The sequence below is a fragment of the Plodia interpunctella genome, chromosome 14 (assembly GCF_027563975.2).
Source record: "Plodia interpunctella isolate USDA-ARS_2022_Savannah chromosome 14, ilPloInte3.2, whole genome shotgun sequence".
NCBI lineage: Eukaryota > Metazoa > Arthropoda > Insecta > Lepidoptera > Pyralidae > Plodia > Plodia interpunctella.
In genome coordinates this window covers 6,317,293-6,340,620 of record NC_071307.1, presented here as the reverse complement: position 1 = coordinate 6,340,620, position 23,328 = coordinate 6,317,293, and the positions used below count along the sequence as shown (strand labels likewise).

The following is a 23,328-nucleotide window of genomic DNA, read 5'->3' as shown; positions in this document are numbered from 1 at the left end:
AGTTTCACCCTAGAATATGACCCCTTCATATATTTTCCCGTAAATGTCATTCAAGGCGATTAAGAAATAAAAAGCTTGTGACAGAAGAAAGACGAAAAGGCTGACGTTAGGCATGTAGCCAGTCATAAAATCACAGTCGAATCTTTAATCAAAGTGGAGAGAGAGAAATTATAGTTTTATATTCTTATTACATAATAGAGGAAATTAAATAATCACAAGCTAGAAATAGGGACGAAATAAACATTAAAAAATGTCGAAAAAAATATAAATAAATAAAAAACCTCAACATGGCCCGTCAATAATCTAGCTGTGTTTCAGCGTAGGTCAATCCTCTGAGCGAAAAATCAGCTAGTTAGGCTGTTAGGTATTTCCTAGTTTATTCACTGCAAAATAGGCCTGCCTTTATCAGTCGGTGCCGGTAACACAAACTATCAGGTTCTATTTGATTTCTTTGTTCGATTGTTGGCGAAAATAAACGATTTTTTTCTCTCAAACTGGCCCAGCTATCAAGAGTTTCAAAGATAAAAGTGTCATTTCACGTATAATAATGGAGTTTCCAATACAATGCTGAACCGGTTTGACCACTCTTCAGTTCTCTGAATCAGTGTACGGTGTACTGACAATTAACTGTATCTCGGCTGTTTAACAAGTTATTATTAAGTTAATTGAAAGTTATAACCATGATGGACAGTTAACATTTTAATTTCTACGTAGTACTTCCAATGATATGTTAATAAGAAATGAGTAATTTACGTGGGTAATTACTTTGAAGTGGATAAATAATTGTTTTGACTACTAGCGATGGCCAAGACTAACTAAAATGGAGAAGAAAAGTAGAAAAGCAGACTTTAGACTTTGATGCTTTGCGAATAAGTAAACGAGAAAAAAGAGAGAAAAACGACCAAATGAGAGAGATAGAGAGAGAGAAAAGTCAAATTATACAACTGCTCAAAAAGGCATCATATTTTTTTATTTCAACATTCATTATTTACTAGTACCTAGTATTAATTCTTGTTTTATTTTTATTGCTTACTGATTTATTTACTACTATGAGATCAATTAGAATGCTGTTGTTTTATAAAAAACATTGAATCGATATCAGCACAGTAACAGTGGTAGTCGTGACCACAGATTTAAACGGGGGCGCAGGCGCACCGCATTCTTCGTTTAATGCCGAATATATAGCCTGGCTGGTTATTTAGAATAAATTATAATAATTATTTATTTATTTATTTAGATTTCAGAGAGCCATTTTGTTAGTAACAACTTATAAATGTTGTAACAAATTGAATCACTTACTTAATATACTTAATCGTTAAAATCTTAATCGCATCTGAATTCTCTTAACATGTATCATCATAGAATTATTCATGTAGATGTAGACAGAGTCACGTTGGCTCTCTATTATTTCATGATGGGATTGGGTCTGGCTCGCACTTTGCAAAGCAACGCACTGCAAGCAATGCACGTATTTTTCTAATGGTGGCATAGAAGGATAGTTAAATTATGCGTCCATTAAGTTCAAATAAAGCTTTCGCACCATTACACTGGAACTTGCGATCGTAAGCTTGATTAAATTCAGTAATCGTCTTCATTCGTGTACCTCTCCACAATGGTTCATCTGTTCTCCTGTCCCGATTTGTCTCGATTGCCCAAACACCTGTACTCGATCTGTTTTGATTGCAGTTTCTGATGAGGCCATTAAAATGGCTGAAACTAGCAAGAAAAAATTAACAATAGTAGCCAATGTTTTTCAGTAGGTGGGTACATTACAAGTTATTTTTCCTCCTACACACTTTATCTCCAAATAGAGCATGGCCTTTCACTTCAAATATTTTGTGCAACTAATTCTCAGAATGCAATCAAGGCTTTGCAGCTTTTGTCTATTCAGATTATAAAGCATAGGTGCATTCCGGGTCCAAAAATAGATTGCTTTATTTGTAACTATTGCACGTGTGCAATATTATGCTTGTTATATACGGGATCCCTTTCATTGGCATAATGTGTTTTGTCCTAAAATGGATTGGCATAATGAAATTGGCATAATTTATTTGGCATAATATTAATTAGACCGAATTTGGTTTTAGCATAATATGTGTAGGTTTAGGTGCGGCGGGGGTGGCCCTTGGGCCACCCGTAAGCCGCTTTATAATGACTTTACATAAATATGCTTATTGCATTTATGCTATAAATTGTATTCTAAAAACTGTTGTGCTTATTAGTATTATGCGAAATTATAATTAGTAGTAATTAATGCTAACTTATTTTATGCTTAAAATTTTTATGCTTCCTGACAGTGAACCTGGAAGTTATATACATATAAACTTTCCTCTATCTTTTAAAAAACCCCGCATCAAAATCCGTTGCGTTTAAATATCTAAGCATACATAGGGACAGACAGCGACTTTCTTTTAAACTATATACTTAGTGATAGTATACTTCATACTTAAGAATTCAATATTGTTTGACTTTTCCGACTTAGCTCCAATGACGAAAAGTAACTTAGAAGATATAAGATTAATTACATATACAAATTTAATTTTCATTACTATGAACACATTTTGGTTTTTAAATTAAAGAAGCTTCTGAAAAATTATCTAAAGATTTGAGTGGTACAAAAATTAATACAATAAAACTTTACATTTTCATCCAAAAGTATATAAGTATTAGAAATTTTAAATAACCATGAAATCATCATAACACTCTCACGATAAAAACCTTTCATACAAAAATTGCTATAAGATTTGTTATGGTGTTCCATCCTTTGCTAATCGTCAATTATATCATGTCCTTCTATGTCTATTTTTATGTTTACTTGTGCTCTGTTTTTGTATCTGCAATGTCTATGTCTTGCAATATTTATATCTTCTTGTTTTATTACAAATAAATCACTCTATCTCACTTAGTTTAATTTTAAAATAATTTTAAATCGAGTAATCGAAACTAGAATGTTCAGAATCTGCGAGCCATCGGAATGGTTTCGAAATGCCGTCGCTAAGGTCAACGTATCACAGACCCGAGTCACATTCGGTTGCCATGAACTTTCCATGCAATTTCCGAGTTCACTCTAACTGCCTTTCATAAACTTGATACAGTTTATTATCGAGTAAATTTAAATGAAATTACTTACACGGTCTGACAAAATTAGTCTCCAAAACAAAAATCATAACATTTTAACATCAATTTGAAACATTATAGCCCTGCTTATTATCGCCTTTCACGTTTTTTTAGATTTCTTTTGATGTGGGCACAAACACTTTACTTCACTTTTAATTAGGTTAGGTTTTCATCGATAATAGAAGAAACTAGATTGAGCATTAGCCGACATAAGTACGTAGCGAAGTGTGTCCAAAACTCCAAAACCCTCCTCGATGTTCCTACAGAAATTAGAAAAATATATGTGAATTAATTTCGCAATTAAAATGTATTGATAATCGTACGACGTACGAAAATCTTATATTATGTATAGATAAAAAGGTTTCATTAGATTATACCTGATATAACGCTATGATAGGCAGGCTGTGACGTCACGACAATCGTGATTTTTTTAAATCTCCAATTATTAGTTGTTGATTTTGAACATTCGGCTGTTTATTTCCTAAGTTAACCCCGGGCTTCTAGTCGTCATAGCCGGGAAGAAAGGAAAAAAAAGTAAGAGACATCAGCATCATTATCGTCAGATAGTTGTTACCTTCACTGCCATCAATAACAGTCAAATTTATCTTATTATTTGAACTGCGACATTTCCAGGACAGCTAACAGGCATTCCTATTTATATCATTATGAATTAATTAGAAAGGCAATTAAAGTATTAAGCGGTTCTTTGTTGTGATACAGTCGTGATATTTTTGTTTGCGGTAATAGGTACACTGCTGTCCGAGGTCTAATACATTCTCACCGGAAAACTGTCAAATGTCTGGCCAGAAGACTGTCTATCCAAAATAAGGAACTTTTTGTTGGTGCATTCGCCCGCGTGGGAAATTCACGCGGGAAATTCAAGCTACCAGCAAAAGCTAGCTCCTTTATATGAAGCGAATGTATTGGTTCTTCAAAAACACATCCCTCGCTACGCATCGAGGATGCGTCCTCATCTCTGGTGGAAACGTAGCCTTATCGGTTCCTAGAGGCTATTACGTATAAGTTACAATTTATAAATTATAGTGCATTGTTATTGCAGACCACTTGTTTCGTAGAGCTAAGGTTGCCACGCCCAAACAGTTGTTATTTCGCTAACCAGCTGCTACCTATTTATTGTCTAGTTAACACTTTACTAATATCACATGGATACTTATCAAAATTACTTTTAAGTATATTTATAGGTCACTACATGAAATTAATTAATTGTGCTCATGGACATTGGACAGTCCATTTCAGAAAATTTTCAATTACTTATGTCAGTGTTCCTTAAAAAAATATACAGACCGACAACTGAATCAGTGATTTTTATTGACAAAAGTATCCTTGTCCATAGAAGTATTATAATGTCTAATTGTGTTTGTTTGTCCGTACGACAAAACATGGCAATAGATTGATGTGATTTTTGGTGGGGAAAATTCTGAAGGGTAGACTGTATTTGTATTTACAAATGAAATCTTACGGCCACATAATTAAGTCAATGGCCTGACGAATCACCTAATGTGAGCATTTCGTCAATTCGGATCGGAAGTGTTCGAAAACGGCCGAGGTCGGCTGATTGATCATTTCACCGACTTCCCGATCGCTAGAGGCCGACCGCCATTGTTGGCAGAAGCCAAAACTGTAATTAGTATAGATGACAATAATAGGCCCCATTATGATAGCAATTTGTGGTACCAACACGTTTAAATGTTAGCCATGTTATGCCGGCTCTACACTGTCGTCGAACTGTTTGCCAAACTTTGGCGGATTCGGTATAGATTGCTGGTTTTTCATTACGGTAAATAAAAGCTCAGCATGTGTCTGAATTCGACGAGAGTTTAGTGCCGGCTTCTTTACGTTCTTATATGATAGTTTTGAGTACGGATTTTTGTACAATCAAGAACACAATAGAGTAGTTGCGATTAAGTCAAATCAGATGGGTAAGTACATCATATCATATTTTATTATTTTTCTGTCACGTTTCTTTCTTGTTTTCTATACATAATGTTAACTTAATAAATAAACAAATTATACATGGCTTGTTTGGCAGTAAATAGAAGTGACGCCAGATTCCTTAAATAGTATACATATAGGAACACAAATGCATTTCAACATGGATTTAAAATTAAAAATACTGAACCCAATAATAAATAAAAAATTGGTGACGTGACATTTCATTATAATATTTTTTTACATGGACTTAAATATTTTTTTACTTCGGTGGATTCGGCCGTTGCTAGATTTTTATTGGAGTACCTAAATAAAAGAAAAGGAGTTATAATCCCTAAACCACCACTAATATATATCTCTAAACCACCAATACGAAAGGAATAAATTACATAAACTACATAGTGAACATTGTATCAAAATCCATAGTTTAGGGACAAACAGATGTGGAAATTAAAGAATGAGGCGTGTTCCCATTGTTCAGTCGTGCTCCGTTGCGACGTGCCACGTGGTTTTGTATAGGGCTTGACACTGACATGACGTATCTACGTCGAAACTTCATATAATTTCCACGTTGTTCTGCGTTGATCCGTTGACGGACGTCAATATGACGCAGCGCAATTGAGCAATGGGAACATGCACTTTTCATAAATTTTTGTATGGCGCCATCTGTAGTTTATAGATATACTTAACACACATCGTCGTGGCTCGTGGCTACCGAGCCACGCTTGTGAGAGCTTGTGCTCGTGTGGAGGCTTGCTTGTATCAGTTTCGGAGCATAATTGTAGGTGTCACTAGTAGTTTTTTTTTATAAAATTACAAAAATCTTATGATCGCAAGTTATGAAATTCCAAAGAAATGTATAATAACCTTGAGATTATGATTTGGAAACTAAAATCCCCTAAAATGGCTTCTCTCGAAGGTACATACAAGATTTGATTTATAAATAAATCATCATACCTATCTAGCTCAAGGCAAAAGATTATTTTAATCACTTATGAAAATCGATACATCCTACCTACTAATATTTTAAATGGGAAAGTTTGTGAGGATGTATATGTGTAGGTTTGTGAGGATGTATATATATATATTTGTTACTCTATTGATACTCTATAGATTACCCTATAGATTGTTATGAAATTTAGTACACCAGTAGAATATAACCTGGAATAAAACTTAGGGTACTTTTATCCTGAAATTCTCATGGGACCGAAGCTAGTTAAATAAAAATTACAGTGCATTTTGTGCAGCAATTTTCATCTCGAAATTTATGATTAAAATGAGGCAAAGTAACAACTTTAAATGTTTAACAAACTACTTCATACTTACAAGTTGAATTGTAAAATTCTGCCGTTCGAGTTTCCCAAACTTTTCCAGTATTTGTAACAGAACGTGCAAAAATATTTGCACTTCCACTAAAGTCCTTATTTTTATAGCTATAGAGACCATATTAAACGTGTCATCTTCTGCATATACGAGTATGTGGAAATTATACTATGTAACTTTTATGTGTGGGTATCCACTAATTATATAACTTGAAAATGCTACGAAGTATGAAAAGATACACTTACCCATATTTTGTTGTTACAAAATTAAATTAACATACTTAACTACATTGTGATTTCAATAATATTTAATGTATTAATGCTAATATTTTTATTAAATTATAGATACACTAAGTATTGTGTGTCCGTTACCTTATTAATAATAACTTCCGATTAGCTTACAAAGGTAATAAAAACCAATTTACTTACCTCATTGAAAACGGAAATAATGTGCCTGTGAAGTTCTAATTTTATTTTAGGAATAAGTAAGTAGTTTAAAATAAACATTCATTCAAAAGAACCACTACATCCCAACGCTACGTTGCGCTCCGTCGTTCGCATGTCAGTGTGAAAACCCGTAGTAAAACAACGAACGGAGTCACAGTGTACTGCGTCGTCGCAACGCAACACGACTGAGCAATGGGGATAGGCTCTAATGCCAGCTCCACACTATCGCGATCAAATTTTTCATGGCGGTATATAAAAGCACCCATAAAAACTACGCAATGCACATGCAATCGCGTCAGCGTTCGACTAGGTATAGTGTGGAGCCGGCATTATATAAAGTTTTAATAGAATTTTACTCCGACTTCAACAATTGCAAAGTTTTGGCTCGACACACAAATGATCCTAACAATGTATCCGAATGATATCAAAGCTCGCATTGCAAACAATATATTTTTACTGATAGACGGTTATACCTTCAATAAACTTCGCCGGCAGCTATCTGACCTGTGACTGTTAAAAACAAGGTCAAACAGGGGTGGATTTAATAAACAACCCTATTGACCTGCTTAGATAGGACTCGCGGCGCCTGCTTTCCTGTTTCAGTATGGACTGACATTGATAAGGCGCTGATCCATTGTTACATGAAGTCACTACAGAGTTCCGTACCAAAAAGGTGAAATGGGATCCTATTGTTTAAACTCCTGCTGTCCGTCGTCTGTCATCAGCTGTACCTCATGAACCGTGATGGTTAGATGGTTAGATAGATAGATAATGAATTTATTTTATTTTGTTTGGTCCGTCAAAGTACATAGATGATATATTTCTATTGCCGCTATAGCAACAAATACAAAAAAAAAGAATAAAATAAATATATCTCATACGACAAACGTAATTTTTTGCCGTTTATCTATTTTTATTTTAAAAAATTAGGTGTTTATATTGTGCCTGTCTATCAGCAACCCAAATTAAATTATCTCCAAAGTTTTGAGTGGTAGAGGAAGAAAGGATCATAAGTTATCATACCTACTCGTACTAACAAGAAACTGTAGCTTTCATGAAATCAATGTGAACACAGTTCAACAGATCAACTGATGAGTCTTTTAATTTATAAGGTAAATGCTACATAGCAGAGGAATTGCGGACTAAGTAGTGTTCAGAATTTCAGCTATGACTGGCCACTCGCCTCGCTGAAGTGTTTCAGGAATTGGAGACTGACCAGCCAAGTGGTTATAGCGACGAAGATTTGTTTGGCATTTTATAATTCCTTTAATGACTAAAACTAAATAAAAAATATAAAAAAACCTATATAGTTGTTTGTGGTTTGTAGAGAAATTTCTACTAATACAATGATATAAAATTTGTCTAAATTGATCTACTTGATTTACTCGATATATGTATTTATTTAAGATCCTATCAATATAGTTGGCTGTGATCCGAATCCTTTCGTCTAGACAACTCTCGATAATATATTTGTATCCGTTATATGACCGTTTTGTCTTTCCTGACTTTTCTTTTCTTTTAGACTTTTCTGTTAGGCGCTTAACTACGCCCCCGGTTTCAGCCGTGTTCATTAGCCATGGGAACAATACTTTTTATTGAGGCAAAAGGTACCCTACCCTATATCCTTGTCTTGACTCCTGTATGTAGTCTTATGACTCATGAGAGGCGTGTTCTTCACTCATACCAAAAATAAATGTGCTTATTTTTATGGTAATTTTAGAAACATCAATTATGAAATTTTGTAGTTAAACCAAACAATCTTGTCTTGTAACTGGTTAAGTAAGTTTGGTTACCATAGTGGACGAAAGGAATAAAAAAGGAATTTGTGCCAAAAACTTTTTTTTAACATTTAGATGACATGTCCTATTGCTGAGCAAAGGCAAAGTCAAAAAAGATCAAGCAAAATACTTTAGAAAATTATATTTCATTAGTTAGGAAAGATATTATATCAATAGTTATGTAAAGTTGGATAACGCGTTTATGTAGACCAAAGTATACACGCGTTTATGTAGATGTAACAAAGTAAACAAAGAAAAGAATTTTCACAGCGTTTTATGAAATAGCGGGTATTTGAAGAACATTTGCTGTATATGGCAGGTTATCGCCGCAAAAAGGATGTGTTACCTTCGCCTGATGATACCAGGAACTCATGATAAGGGAATCTTAATATTGTGATATAAATGTGAATCATGTCAGATACCTACTATGAATGGTTTGCTGATGAGTAATCTGAAATAAATGTTTGTTTACTTGGTACATCTTTTTCATACTCATACGTAATTTCATAAGCATTTTCATACTCGTTGACATTATGTTATGTATTTGTCAATAGGCTGTGATTAAATGAAATAATTTTAGATACTAATCAGTTAACATTTAAAAAAAACATATAAATGCTAAATCAAAAAGCTGTTTATTCGTCCGATGTTCTAATACACAACAAACAACATTAGGTTTAAAAAATATATTTTCAGTGTTTTGCACTGCTAGTACGATAGGATATACATACGTGAAGGAGCAGAGTTAGCGAGTTCATGCTGAAAATAATATAGTTGATGATGCAAACAGGCGGAGCCAGGTAAGCCAAGAACTAGTTGGCGAGAGGACTTGAAACAACAACTGGACAACATTAACACAGGACCGGACCAAAGAGAAAGAATTGGGGGAGGCCTTTGTCCAGCAGTGGAGTAACTAATGACTGTAAAGAAATAAATAATGATACTTACGTAATAGTTGTTTTAAGGGCAGGTTAACAAACTCCTGACGTCACAGTCTGCTACCACCCGAATAACATTGCTATAAATAACTTGGAGGTCACAAATAAATCTGGCGGCCTTTTCCCCCTCGTCTAGAAGGACTTCATAATATCTATATTTCTGTTACGAATGACCTTTGGAATGACGGCTCCCTTCATTATTATATTCTTAGACTTACCTACCCAAAATATTGCTTGATACTTACTTTAGCAGTTTCAGTAAAATTATCCTTTCGTTTTTGAACAGGCGATGTAATTTAACTGAAATAGAATTCGAATGAGCGGAAAAACATTTTACCGTTATATTACTTTCCTTATCCTTTCTATTCCTTTTTACAAAACGTCCTCGGTCTGTTCGCGATAAATTAAAAAGAAACTACTGCACAAATTTTCATTCGATTACCAATAGATAGTGTGATGGCTGTGGAAGTGTGTGTGTGGTTTAGTTGTATAATTTATATGTTTTTACCCGAGCCAAACAGGGCTAGTATAGCAGATTTATAAGTCCAGCACTTACAAATATAGAAAATTAATTACATTCTCACTAAATATTTCAGGAAAGAACTATATCTACCTTCATAATGGTTGGCAGAAAACTAGCAATAATTAGGTAGGTAAAGTCATATTTTTATTGCGAAGTCCTAACATGTACCAAAATAATCGTTACAGTACTTCTTGTTGAATTTTGTTCAAACCTATGACACTCTAAAGCGAAACATTTATTAACCATGACAGTTAATTATTCAAAAAATATATTTTCATTTATTTCCAATAAATAAAAAATTATCGATGAAATTACCTTTGTTGATAAAATGCATCCTTGAAACGTAATATTTTTCATTCACAATTAGTTCCTATTAAGTACTAAAAATTATAAAGTACTAAAAAATAAAAAAGGAAAATAATATTATTTTGCAGAATTGGGGCCAGAGAGTAAAGCACCTTTTATCCTTTTGAATCATTTTTTAAAGAAATTTATAGATATAGTAAGGAAAATTAATTTATTTATGTACACAACAATCTTAATATAACATATATGTTTTACATTAAACTACAAGGAACGTTAATATACAAAATTTTATCTGTAATAGTATATGACTTTGTACTATAGTCACCTACAGTGTTGCAACGTGAACCGTCGTAAAACTAATTAGACGACAGGAGCTGACCCACTTTCGCTCCACTGTATCGAGCTATAGTTGATGTTGACCGATAGTTCTTATCGACTTTTAACTCTGACTTAATAATAGCTTTCAAGCTTTAGAATATGTCTTGATATATAATTAAAGTGGAGGTAATAATACCATTAATAAATATTTAAAATATCGTATATAGTATTTAGCTGCGTACTTAGCTATTTTTATCAATTTGCTGTTTTAAATTTGATTGTCCAAAATTGTATTGATCTCCTCTGTCTGAACATAATTATAACTAGAGACTTCTATAGGTAGACTATCGCCAAACTCAAGACTATGCCGAGGCGAACGAACGTAAGTATATTGCATAGTTAGTATTAGTATGAGAGCATTTAATAACTGCAAGGAAAAGCCAGCAATGTAAGTCGACATAGCCAAACATTAGTGATCTGTTTATAATACTAGCTTTTGCCCGCGGCTTCGCCCGCGTTTATTATGTACGTCCGCTCGTAACTTATTTTAGTCAATATCTCGGGTTTTAAGCAAAGTATCGCGATGAAACCTGTACCAGATTTTAAGTTAGACCATATGCTATACAACTGTGAAAGTCGCATGAAATTCCATTCAGCAGTTTTTGCGTCATGAGCGATCAAACATAGAGACAGACAAAAATTATTTAAAAAATATTTTGGCTTCTATTGTCCCATAACGCCCCATAATGGGGTGTACATTCGAAAAAATCTTGAAAAAAATATTTTTAATTTACTAGAAAGAGTATATTTACCAATTTTCAGCTTTTGTCTTGAAAATCGTATTAAGTCCCAAACAATCTTTCACCCCCCTATTGAAGGGATTGAGGGTTAATTTTCAAAAAGATTTGAAAAAACTGGAATCCATTTTAAGTCACTAACTTCAACGGTGTAGAACTTTCATATTAAAGTTATTCACCCCCTTCGGGGTAGAATTTCCAAAAATCCCCTCTTAGTGCTCACCTCACCTCTCAGGGAACCTACATGTCAAATTTCAGCTTCCTACGCCCAGGAGTTCGGGCTGTACGTTGTCTGTCAGTCAGTCAGTTAGTCAGTCAGTCACTCAGTAACGGAAGATTTGTATATATATTGATACTCGGCCAATGTCATTACAATAAAGGAACTGACTTTCTTTTTCCCGATGGCATTATTGACTGTGACGGCGCGACTTGGCAGAATAACCAAATGTTTCTATTACTTTTCTTTTTTTATTTTTTTTCTACAATATCTTTATTTTTGGGAATAAACCTCGTCGAAGAAAGCCTTAAATTAAATTAGAATATAAAAGAATTAGAGTTAAATTATAAAAACCGGTCAAGTTGAACTAGCGTGAAGAGAGTTACGTTACGTACGTTTTATAGATTTTCCTGAAGTTTAAAAGCAATTAAAAATATTTTGTTTTTTTTTTTCAAAATTTTCAGAGATCACGGAGCGTCGTCAGCAACGCCTGGATGAACTGCCAAAAATACGGTAAAATGGGGGGCGAGAATTAAAGAGGACTACACCGTGCCTACACCAAACATTCGGTGGAGCAAGGAGGGAAATAGGCAATTTAGAAATAAATTTTTTTCATTATTTATCAAAAACTTAATAATGCTGCTGTTCATGAATTTATATGAAAAAAAGAACTCATAGTCACAAGTTGTTTTTCTTCGTTTTAGGTGTTAGGACTATGATTTATTGTTATAATTATATAATTATATATAATGCAATTTGCGAACTAACAATGAGTTATTTGTTCATGCAATTGGCAGGACTGTATGTAAACTTCTAATAAGTTTTCAAGGATCTAAATGTAGTCATTCGTGTGTCACACACACCACCCGAAATGATTTCATTATACCTGCGGTGTTTCGTTTAGTGCTCATTAAATTAGTTTAGGCCTTCACGAGTATCACTGCAGACAAACTCCAGGTATTGCGATGGTACGGCCAGACGGTCTTGCGTATACACCGGAAAATTACTTAGGGAACATGTTCTGTTCCCCCTTGGCCTTGGAAGAAGGGACAAACCCAAGAAGTGCTGGCTTGACATCACGCATTAAGCATCATTCTGAAAACTAGGGATGCCGACGACCGTGCGAAGCGGAGACGAAAAAGTAGGAAAGCGGACCCGAGGCTCATCGGCCGTGGAAGTAACCAAGAAAACGTTTAGATGAGAGAGAGAGAGAGAGAGAGAGAGAGAAAGAGAGGGTTATTACCTACTGGAACTAGACTAAATATGAAAATTGGAAGCTGACTAATTATCTATGCAGCTTGCGATGTGCAAATTTCATTTACTTGCGTTATTTATTCAAGAATTTGTTTGTTTGAATTTGAACGCACTTATCACTTTGTAAACAATTTACGCTATCTAGCATTTCTGTTTATTTTTAATTTTTCACATTTGTCATTATTAATAACGAACCAAATCGTAATTGTACAAATGGGAGTATAGGTACATCATAACATAAAATTAAATTGCCTTAGAAAATTAAAAAAATGAAACGAATTAAAATGCGCATAATATCAACATCATCAGCAATAATTAAATCACTATATTGACTATATTTTTCTTTATTGTAATCAAATTATACTAAGAATTGCTTACGTGTTTTTTTTACATGAGTCTGATGGGTGAAAATTCTATGACAAAACAAAGTTCTCTTAAATAGCAACAGAAGACACAAGGATGTCTACCAAATAATCCTGAATGATGGTCACACTACAGAGCATAATAAAAAGCATTCGGCGTCTCTCTGCCGGCTCGGGTGCGCCCTCAGTCTCCATCCGACGGTCACCACACGACATCGTCTGTTCCCGTGAAAGTGAAAAATCTGATTTCCCACCATGGCCCGAAGTGCAGTCACCTTACTGAGTTTGGCGGTTTTGCTAGCCATCGTCAAATTAGGTGAGTGAAATGCCGCGATAAGCTGTTTATTTTTTTGTTGGGTTATACTTTATATTTATGTTGCCAATATTTGCCGATTAGTTCATCTTATTTAGGTAGGTTTACGACTGATAAAAATTGCGTAGTTATTAAATAATTTATCAAATATTTAAATATGTATATGTAAAATTTTTTTTTTTTAACTCGTGATTGTGATACTTTCGGAAATTTTAATTTTACAATTAATTTTTGTTCCTAAAAAACATATTTAGAACATAATTTGTCAACAATTAATTTATGGATTTTCGTTTAGTCTTATTTTTTTTAATTTAATTTGTCTTATTTTTATTTACGTGCCAAAGTTTTCATACACTGCAATTATGCATGCACAATTTGTATACTTAGTTCATTTCATGTATAACTTTATCTATTTTTCCGTTGCATTCTACAAAACCGAAAAGAAAAACTCATGAATAAATAATATCATTCTCATATTACAAACTGAACTCAAACTACCTGTGGTCGGCAGCAAAAAATTTTCTTCGCAAATTTTTAAAGTAGCAAAATGTTTTATTTGACCTTGGTTCGTCGAAAATTTTATCAGAATTGGTCCAGCGGATCCAAAGGACAGAAAGACTTCAAACCAATAGACAGAAAGACTTTCGCATTTATACTAGTAGTATGGAATTATGGTCTACAAACTACAATTTGCAAGTGGTATTGCCTACTAGGGCGTATTTCTCATGGCTGAAGGTCGTAGTCATTACGTGGAATGAAACACACACAACAACTTTCTTGGCACTATTAATGGAAAGGTTCACCATTGCCTTCTCCATTTCGCACACAAATCAATAATTAATCATTGAGCACGATGTTTTCCTTCACCGGAAGCAAGTGGTGGTCGATAAAAACTACTCAACACAAGTCAGATTGGTATACAAACTCATGTGACATGTAGGATTCGAACCTGGGACCTTTCGATCCACAGGCGTCTTACCCATTACACCACCACCGCTCTACCTCCCGTCTATCTAATGACCCCCAAAAAATAAAGAAAATCACCACCAGACGATTCCACGACCTTGATTCTCGGATGTATCTCGTCAATTCATGGTGATTGTAAACAATGAGCCGGTGACGATATTTATACGTGATACAAGTACTTATCGTTTGTCAGAGTCAGGATGACATCATTTCAGTAGACCTTGACGAACCAGTTTGGTAGGTTCTTGCTTACAATCACAACACAAGCTACATATAAATAAAGTAGTTTTCGGTATTTCTGACACTTTAAGTTATTAGAAAAATAAGTATTTTCCCAAATTATGATTCGATCTTTTACGTTTTAAACTGAGGTTTAAAAATAAACAAGATTCGATTTCGTCTGGAGTTGCCGCCGCACGGAATTTTACCAGCCAGAATACTCTACATACATCAACATATTAATCGTATAGCTATACCTATATTTTTTCTAGATGTCCCCGAAGGTCAGGGGCAAATAGTGATGTATATATCAACGAATAGTATATCGTAAATCAAAACATTTACGAGATGTGTTTAAGTATAAGTATCTAGTTTATATACATATAGTTACGCCGAAAGTGAATGTGTATATTCTGCTTTTTACGTATATTGTGCAGAAATTATCAATGATATTTTAAATAAGCATTGTAATATTCCTGAATGTAGGCAAGAAGGCAAGGATTTTTGGCCAAAACATACAGACGTTTGTCTTGGCCAAAGTACTTAACTAGCCACATAAAAGTTGATTAGAAGAAGATTTTACTTTTTTGCTTTAGAGCATTTTACTTTTGACTGAGATTGTATTTTATGCTCTTGCGCAAATAAGAAATTCATAGATGGAGCTTTAACTTCATGCTATAGAGCATAAAGTCCAATTTTAAACGACTCACATCCAATCATAATATCAAATATTACGCGCATTTGAAGTGAAAAATCAATTTTAATTAATTACCACTCTGATGATCCGCCATTATTTTAATGAATAACACCAATGGCAAAACAATTCATAAAACAATAAGACATTCACATGAGATGTTAAGAATATAAGTTATTTGTTGGTGTTAGTTGTACAATAACAATAACACCACAGTATAGAGCCGGTTCTATTCGCTAGTTGTACCTCTATAAACATGAAAACATTCCATTAGTATGCGATCATAGCTGGAACTTTTCCAGGAATTTTACGAGTGTACATGGAAAGATTTAGTTCTGCTGGACAGGCAGTAGCTTTAAAAGTCCTTTTTTTACGATGCAGTGTTGTCACAAATTACTTTTGTTTGTAGTTTAAGCTACTTACTTTTTTAAAGACAAGGAATGTGAACTTGGTACTTTAGCATTTGTGTTTTAAAATAATCGGTATACTTAGTATTATTACTATCGCAATTAAAATTTATAATAAGATTCAAGCGTCATCTACGACATATTGCACATATCAATAGGCAAAGTGACATAATTAACTTATTTTAAGTTCCTATTTGCATAATCATCTAGAAACTGGGTATATGTTTTGTTGCCATTTATTTTATATTTACACTGTTGCGTTGCACTTGGGTCTAGCCAAACTTAAGTAGGCTTCACCTAGGTTTAGCCAACTGAGACCGGTCGCACCCAGGTCTCACTAGCTAAACCTAGCTGTAGCCGCACTTAGAGTCTTATCGTATCATATTGTATATGTTAATTAATTAATTAATTGATTATTTTATTATTTAATATTGATAAAACAAATGGAACAATTTTATCAAGGCAGAGGTATGAGTTAATTAATAAGTAATATACAAAGAGGACATAATATTTCATTCAATGGTGTGATTCAAAGTATAATAGTTGAACCTTATTCATAGTAAAATTAACACTTAACAAACTTAATTGTCTGTACAATGATCTCACTGGTCCATCAATAGTTATTTATTGTGATGACTGTAGTGTGATATCATTGTACCTAGATTGTGACACGTTGTAACTAATTAGTTACAACGTGTCACAATCTAGGTACAATATTATGGTACAATATTAATATTATCTATGATATTCTTTGTTTTATTTCCATCAAATAAATATTCCAAATAATAAAAAGTTTTACGTCTAAACCAATTCATAGTTTTCCACCAGGAAATTGGAAAATATGGAAATAGGAAGAAAATTTAAAAAGGGAGATTTTTGTTTTCAGTGTTGAATATATTGGATATTTTCATTTACAAAGTTGCAAATTCGACATTTTCCTACTTCATACATGGAGTATAGTAGGGTAGGTACTACTCTATGTACTCATTAAAATATCTACCTACTACTTAGGGTGGGTTGGTAAGTCTCGCAGAAAAACGCAATGTACGTCATTTGTCTAAACGTTACGTTACGCGCCGGCTAAAATCAACGTCAAATTTGACGGTGCAACTCAACCCTTAGTAGATTTTAACGAATTAACAAATTAATTTACGAGAAGTGCTTGAAGGCGATTCAGAATTGCCAGATGACATCAGCTCTGTGTGAATTGAATGAATAGCAATTCCTACTTGGACTGATTACAAATGAGGAATAGATTTCATGTGCGACTGTATGTATACATTTTGAATATGACGAAACTCTCTGTGCAAAAGAATTCTTTATTCAAATACGTATTATAATTATATTGATGCTTCTTATAAATGCTTCGTTTTCGGTACGTAACGAATATTAAAAAATACGATTTTTTTAAATCACACTTCTAGATTCAGAGATTAGAACGTGCAAACAAACTCCTCAGTTTTTTCCTTTAAATTGAATTTGCTCGCAAATATACAAACCAAACCGAATCTCTCAAACTCGAAACTATTTTTAACTATCGTTGTTGGAGTGCAGTCGCGAAGAACGGGTCAAGTCTAAAAATATCTCGTGGATTTGTAGGGATACCACGATAATCACGCCACATTGAGACAAAATTTCAATAGGAGCGAAGCCCGTGGGCGCAGCTAGTAATAAATAAATAGAAAACACGCAGCGGTCCACACTTAACATTTACACATATACAGAAACGAGGTACGTCCCACCCAAAACCGAACCACAATAGAACCTATGAAAAAACAGGTAGATAGATAAGTATACAGATTTGTTCGAACTGGTAATCAACCCCAGGAACTCCAAGCGGCGTGGTGAACGTTACCCATATACCATATGATTTTTAGAGGACTGAAAACAATTTTTTTATAAAATTATTACATGTGCTCAAATAATATCCAGTAAAAAACTAAATGTGCACTAGTTTTGTCTGAAGAACACAACACCATTTACGAGTTTTAGCGCCTTGGCCATCAATAAACATGTTATTGCATTTTTTTGTTACTTGAAACCTAATAGCAAATGTCGTTGTATGATGTCATGGTGGAATCGTTTGTATATTTCCTAAAAATAAAACGTAGAATGATGTAAATTACGGTTTGCATATTTCGCAGATCAGATGAAGTCTTTCGCAATCACTGTTACCAGTTTCTATAAATAAATATCGTTAACATAAGTTAACGATCCAAAACTGAAAATATACTGGCCTCACTAAGGGAATAAAATGACACATATAAAAACCATAGAAAAACTTGCTAAACATTTTTTTCTAGTTCAATTATTTCAACTTTTAAAAAAGTTGAAATAATTGAAACTTTCAAAAAAGTTGAAATAATTGAACTTGAATAATATTCAACTATATTCTTATATAAGTATCCTTTGGCCCCTTACGATATGACCATGACGTTATTTATCCTTTCTAAGGTCAGACTCAGGCTTGTCTTGACACACATAGCCACTCCCTTGTTTGGGAGGAAGTAACCTACGGCATATGTTTTATGGTGTACGTGTTATGATGTAATCATTCGCGTAAGTAGGTATATACACATTTTCCTTATTTTTTTTTCCCGCAAGGATAAATCCAATCTATCCTTATCTAATATTATAAATACAAAAGTCTATCTGTCACATTTCCGAAGCTGAAGCCGCTGGAAAATGATTATTTTATGTGATCACTTCTATACCTACTAATATAATAAAGAGGAACTATTTGTATTCCTATATACACAAATGGGTAGCGAGCCATTTTCGGAACTACTTATCCCATTACCAAAATTCTTCCACCAAAATAAGCTAAATTATTTTTGAGTGACATTATATTCAATGGTACTTTTATCATCAATTCATAAATATTAATACATATAATAAAACAGTAAAAATTTGTTTATACGTAAAGAATCTTGGGGCATATTCCCGATCCGATATTAATGCAGTGTTTTATCGTTATACCGTGTTATACCTTGTAAAACGAATTTTACACACATTAAGTTGATAATCAACCAGAGTGCAGATTTCCTCACAATGTTTTCCTTCACCGGAAACAAGTGGTGGTCGATGTAAACTACCAGTACTACACAAGTGTTATATTGGTAAACAAACTCGTGTGGCACGAGTAGGATTCGAACCTGAGACCTTTCGGTTCATAGGCGGCTACCACCGTTTCTTGTATCTTGTATTTGGATACAAGATACAATAGATAAACTATTATCCACGAAGCTATGCAATTGACTCATAAAGGCGATTGTTGTATAGAAATACTATTAGATTATTATAATGCACGTACCTACTGCCTTGGTTATGACCCTAGTGCGATAAATAATGCTGTTCGGCTTGTAATATTTTTGTTTGCGACTACTAGTGTAACTAAATGTCTAATAAAAAGTTGAAACGAAATATACTATAAGTATGTATCTACTGAATTAAGCGGGTTTTTTATTTGTTTGTAGAAAATTTGTGGTCTTGTTTGTTCGTTAATGTACGAAATATGGTGGAAAACATTTTTAAATAATGGAATATTCTATGATTATTTAGTGTTGTTTGAATATCGAACAACAAAATGACAATTGACATAATATAAACACAAACTTAACACAAGTTAGGTTTTGAACACTACTGGATATAGAAATTAAAGGAAGCATACGGTCGTTGACATCACTTTATTAAGTAAAAGTGACTAATGCTAGATAATTCGTTTAGTTCCAACTGAGTAATTGAACACTGGCTCACTAGTTATGTCCACTTGTCGCCCACATAGTCTAATATACAAATTTAAAGTGACCTTCACCAATTTATATTCTAAATATGGATATGAATCCATACTAATAATGACAAAGTAATAAAAAAATATAGTTCAAACATAGGCTACAATTTTTTCAAAATCAACCCCCAAATGATGGGGGTGAAAGTTCGTATGAAAATCATGTCTGTTCCGCTTTTGCAAAGAAATTTACGCGGACGAAGTCGCGGGCAAAATCCAGTATTATGAATGCGTAATTCTGACTGTCTGTCTATTCCGCTTTCAAGGCTAAACTGCTGAACTGATATTGATGAAATTTGTTGTGCATGTCATTAAAGTATGAAAGAGGGGTTCGTTCAAACATAGATTAAGTACTTTTCAATTCAAAATTATCTTTACTGATGAAGTCACGGGAAAACAGTTAGTTTACCCGCCAGGCGTTCAATATTGGCTTTAAAAATACTAGCCATTTTAATTTTTTTTTTCCATATAATTTCAATTAACTAAATAAAAATGACAAACATATTTTTGCCATTCGATCCCTAGAGTATTCACTGCACCAATCGCAAATGAGACATTGCATCCCCTTATCGGAATGCCCGTAATATCAAAAATATTGACTCATGTTTATTTTCTGTTTCAGGTTCATCAACAATGTGCTATCAGTGTAACTCACAATCACAGACTGAATGCGGGGATCCATTCAAAAAGGAAAAAATTAGACTAGTGGTAAGTCCAACTTCCTTACCTACTATTATAAAAGAAAGTGCTCCTGTCGCGTCTATCTGTCAGTCTGTCTGTACGAACGCGATAAACTCAAAAACTACGGCACGGATTTTTGTACGGTTGTCACCAATAGATAGTGTGATTTCTGTGGAAGGTTAGGTATATAATTTATTATGGTTTTGTCCGGACGAAGCCGGGACCTGCCGCTAGTTATCTATACAGCTTTTTCCTGTGTCCTGTACTTATTTAGATAACTTTATTAGGAAAGTTTAATAAAAGTAGTTTGTCCGTAAAAAAGTATAAAATATGAATAAAAGTATAACTAACTTACGAAAATCTTATATTTCCAGGACTGTAACAATGAAGCTGATGTTCTGGGCTACAACAACCAATATCTGAGGCCGCTGCTGGCAGGCTTCTCGTACAACATCGCCGGCGCCACCAAATACTGTCACAAAATTGTTACACGTAAGGAAATCTTACTTTGTTAATGAAAATTCGGGTCATTCGTAAACGCAACGCAACGCGTTTGCGGAACTGTTGGTGTGACCTTACGCTTACACATTCAACTTTGTTCACGTTACCTATGTATCTCGATTGTCCGTTGCGGGCCACTGAATACATGAATAAAGGTATTGTAGAAAGGCTTTATATATTTGTTCCCGTGCTTGTATGTAACTAAATGTTGCCGGGGCGTCGCGACCGTGGTAATTTTGAGATATAGACTATAGCAATCTTGGAAATGTAATTTCTAATGGTGAAAGAATTTTTGGAATCGGTTCGGTAGTTTCGGAGATCTCCGCCTCAAACGTTTCACTCATAAGCGCTTATCTCTTTACAATAATAGTATAGATTACATAGAAATAAATTTGTGATACTACCTAAGACGTCATGTTCGGGCCCCGATCCAGTTTAGATACTTATTTTAAATGCTACATTTTAATGTTTCAGAAACGGGCACCGTGCTGCGAGTCTGCTTGGAAGACAACCCCTCTGCCATGAACACGACCTGCCAACTCCTCGCAAAGTCCCAAAATATTAAACACTGCAGTGTGTGCGACAAGGACAACTGCAACGGAGCTGGGTCTCTATCTGCGTCTCTCTCGCTCGCTGTAGCAGCACTTTTCGCTTCGTACCTCTTCCTGAAACATTAACAGGGACAATTGTAACAACAGATATGGACTTCTTAAAGTGGTCTTGTATGCTACATGTCAATGCTGTGCTATTTATACCAGAATTATTATAACAATGGATATTTATATAGTATAAAATTCAAGACCAGTAAAACGTATAATCGTTCTGTTTCTGTCACCCGCATGAAAACATATCGCCATCGCGGTTACACAACTGCATTCAAGTGTCGTTATAACATGAACTTATTTTTTTAGTTTTATAAACATATGTACTTTAACACATAATGTCCCAGTTTTGGTACACAATTGATCATAGCTATCTAGTACTAAGTGTGATTATATTGAATATAATTTTTTAAATCTTATTTTGTGTCCCACTGCTGGGCAAAGGCCTCCTCTTTCGCTTCCACAACTATCTGATTCAATGCGGTTTATATTTAATATAACATATATCAAAATATTTAGGCACATAACTCTACTGACAATATCTATGAGATTAAAGTGTCATAATATGATAGTATTATAAACCTGATAATTGATTGATTTAAAACGTGTCTCAGATATAATATATTCTACCTATCAGCTGCTAAATGTTAGTCTATTTTTGATGATTGGTTAAAATTGTATAAAGATAACTTTTCACCAATTTGCACATTCATTAGATTTTCGGCTTTATTGTGTTTATTCGAGACTGTTACATGCATATATAGATGTTTTATAATAAAAACTTATATCTGTTAACTGATATCTATTAGTATAGAATATAGATATACTAGGACGTTCACATGACTACTTAAAACAATGGAGAAAATTTACACATGTAAGAAGTTCCGTTAATTGTGATCGTTTCATTTCAATGTGTGAAAGCAAGATCAAGCTAATAGAGATATTTAAAAATGACACAATAAAATATAAATACGATACAAAATCCTTTATTACACATAAAACACATTACACAGTAAAACCTTAAAATTATATGAGCAAATTGCCTTATCGCTGTGAACAATTTCTTGAAGAAAAATATATTTTAGAAAATAAGTCTAAATTTGCGGGTTGCCTGAAGCAATTAATATATAAATACATATGACTGCTTTGAAACAGTAGAAAAGTGATCTTAGAAGACCGTCCAATATCTGCGTTGTTACATTAAGAAGCTTGTTGAGTAGTTATTGTAAGAACTAGGCAATAAGACTGTAAGATATTAATTTGCGAATAAAGTGCTAACAGGAATTGTAATCTGAAAATAAATGTTTTTTTTTCTAAATCTTTGCTTTTTTATTGTATTTTGTATATAATCATAATTGTTAGTGTTAAACTTTAAAGTCAATATATGTATGGATGCACAATGCAGTAGGACCAAGAATTTATCACATTTTATTTTTATTAATATCGTTGTAATTGATTTCTGTTTTATAGTTATTTCGAAGAAATAATTTCTTTATTTACAATAAAGTAATCTCTCTCAGTTTTAATAACTTGATGAGGGTTAAAATATAAAACACTTAAAACGCGTGCGAAATATCTTTTAAATATAAGTTAAACTTCAAAACATATGTTTGGGTTACAATGTAGATCTATAATTTATATACTAAAATTGTTTGGCAGTTTTTATCGTACCCTTTGTGTGCTAATAAATAAATAAAAACTTACAACTCCCATTCCCATACTGTCGTCTAAGGTTAAGAACTTTAACAACTTCGTATGTGAGTAAAAATCCGTTTCCCGTGGGAATTTCAAGAAATCTCTTCTTAGTGCTACCCTACACTCCCCTGGGA

General features: G+C 33.7%; 1 protein-coding gene across 1 annotated transcript; it reads left to right on the top strand.

Annotated features, from left to right (window-relative positions):
• Nucleotides 1–13,486: 13,486 nt before the first annotated feature.
• On the top strand, nt 13,487–22,817 carry LOC128675286 (UPAR/Ly6 domain-containing protein CG9338-like). Its single transcript, XM_053754591.1, has 4 exons — nt 13,487–13,645; nt 20,338–20,423; nt 20,771–20,888; nt 21,372–22,817. Exons 1-4 carry the CDS (start codon nt 13,585–13,587, stop codon nt 21,572–21,574), a joined length of 468 nt encoding a protein of 155 aa, XP_053610566.1. The 5' UTR covers nt 13,487–13,584; the 3' UTR covers nt 21,575–22,817.
• The last annotated feature ends 511 nt before the right edge of the window (nt 22,818–23,328 follow it).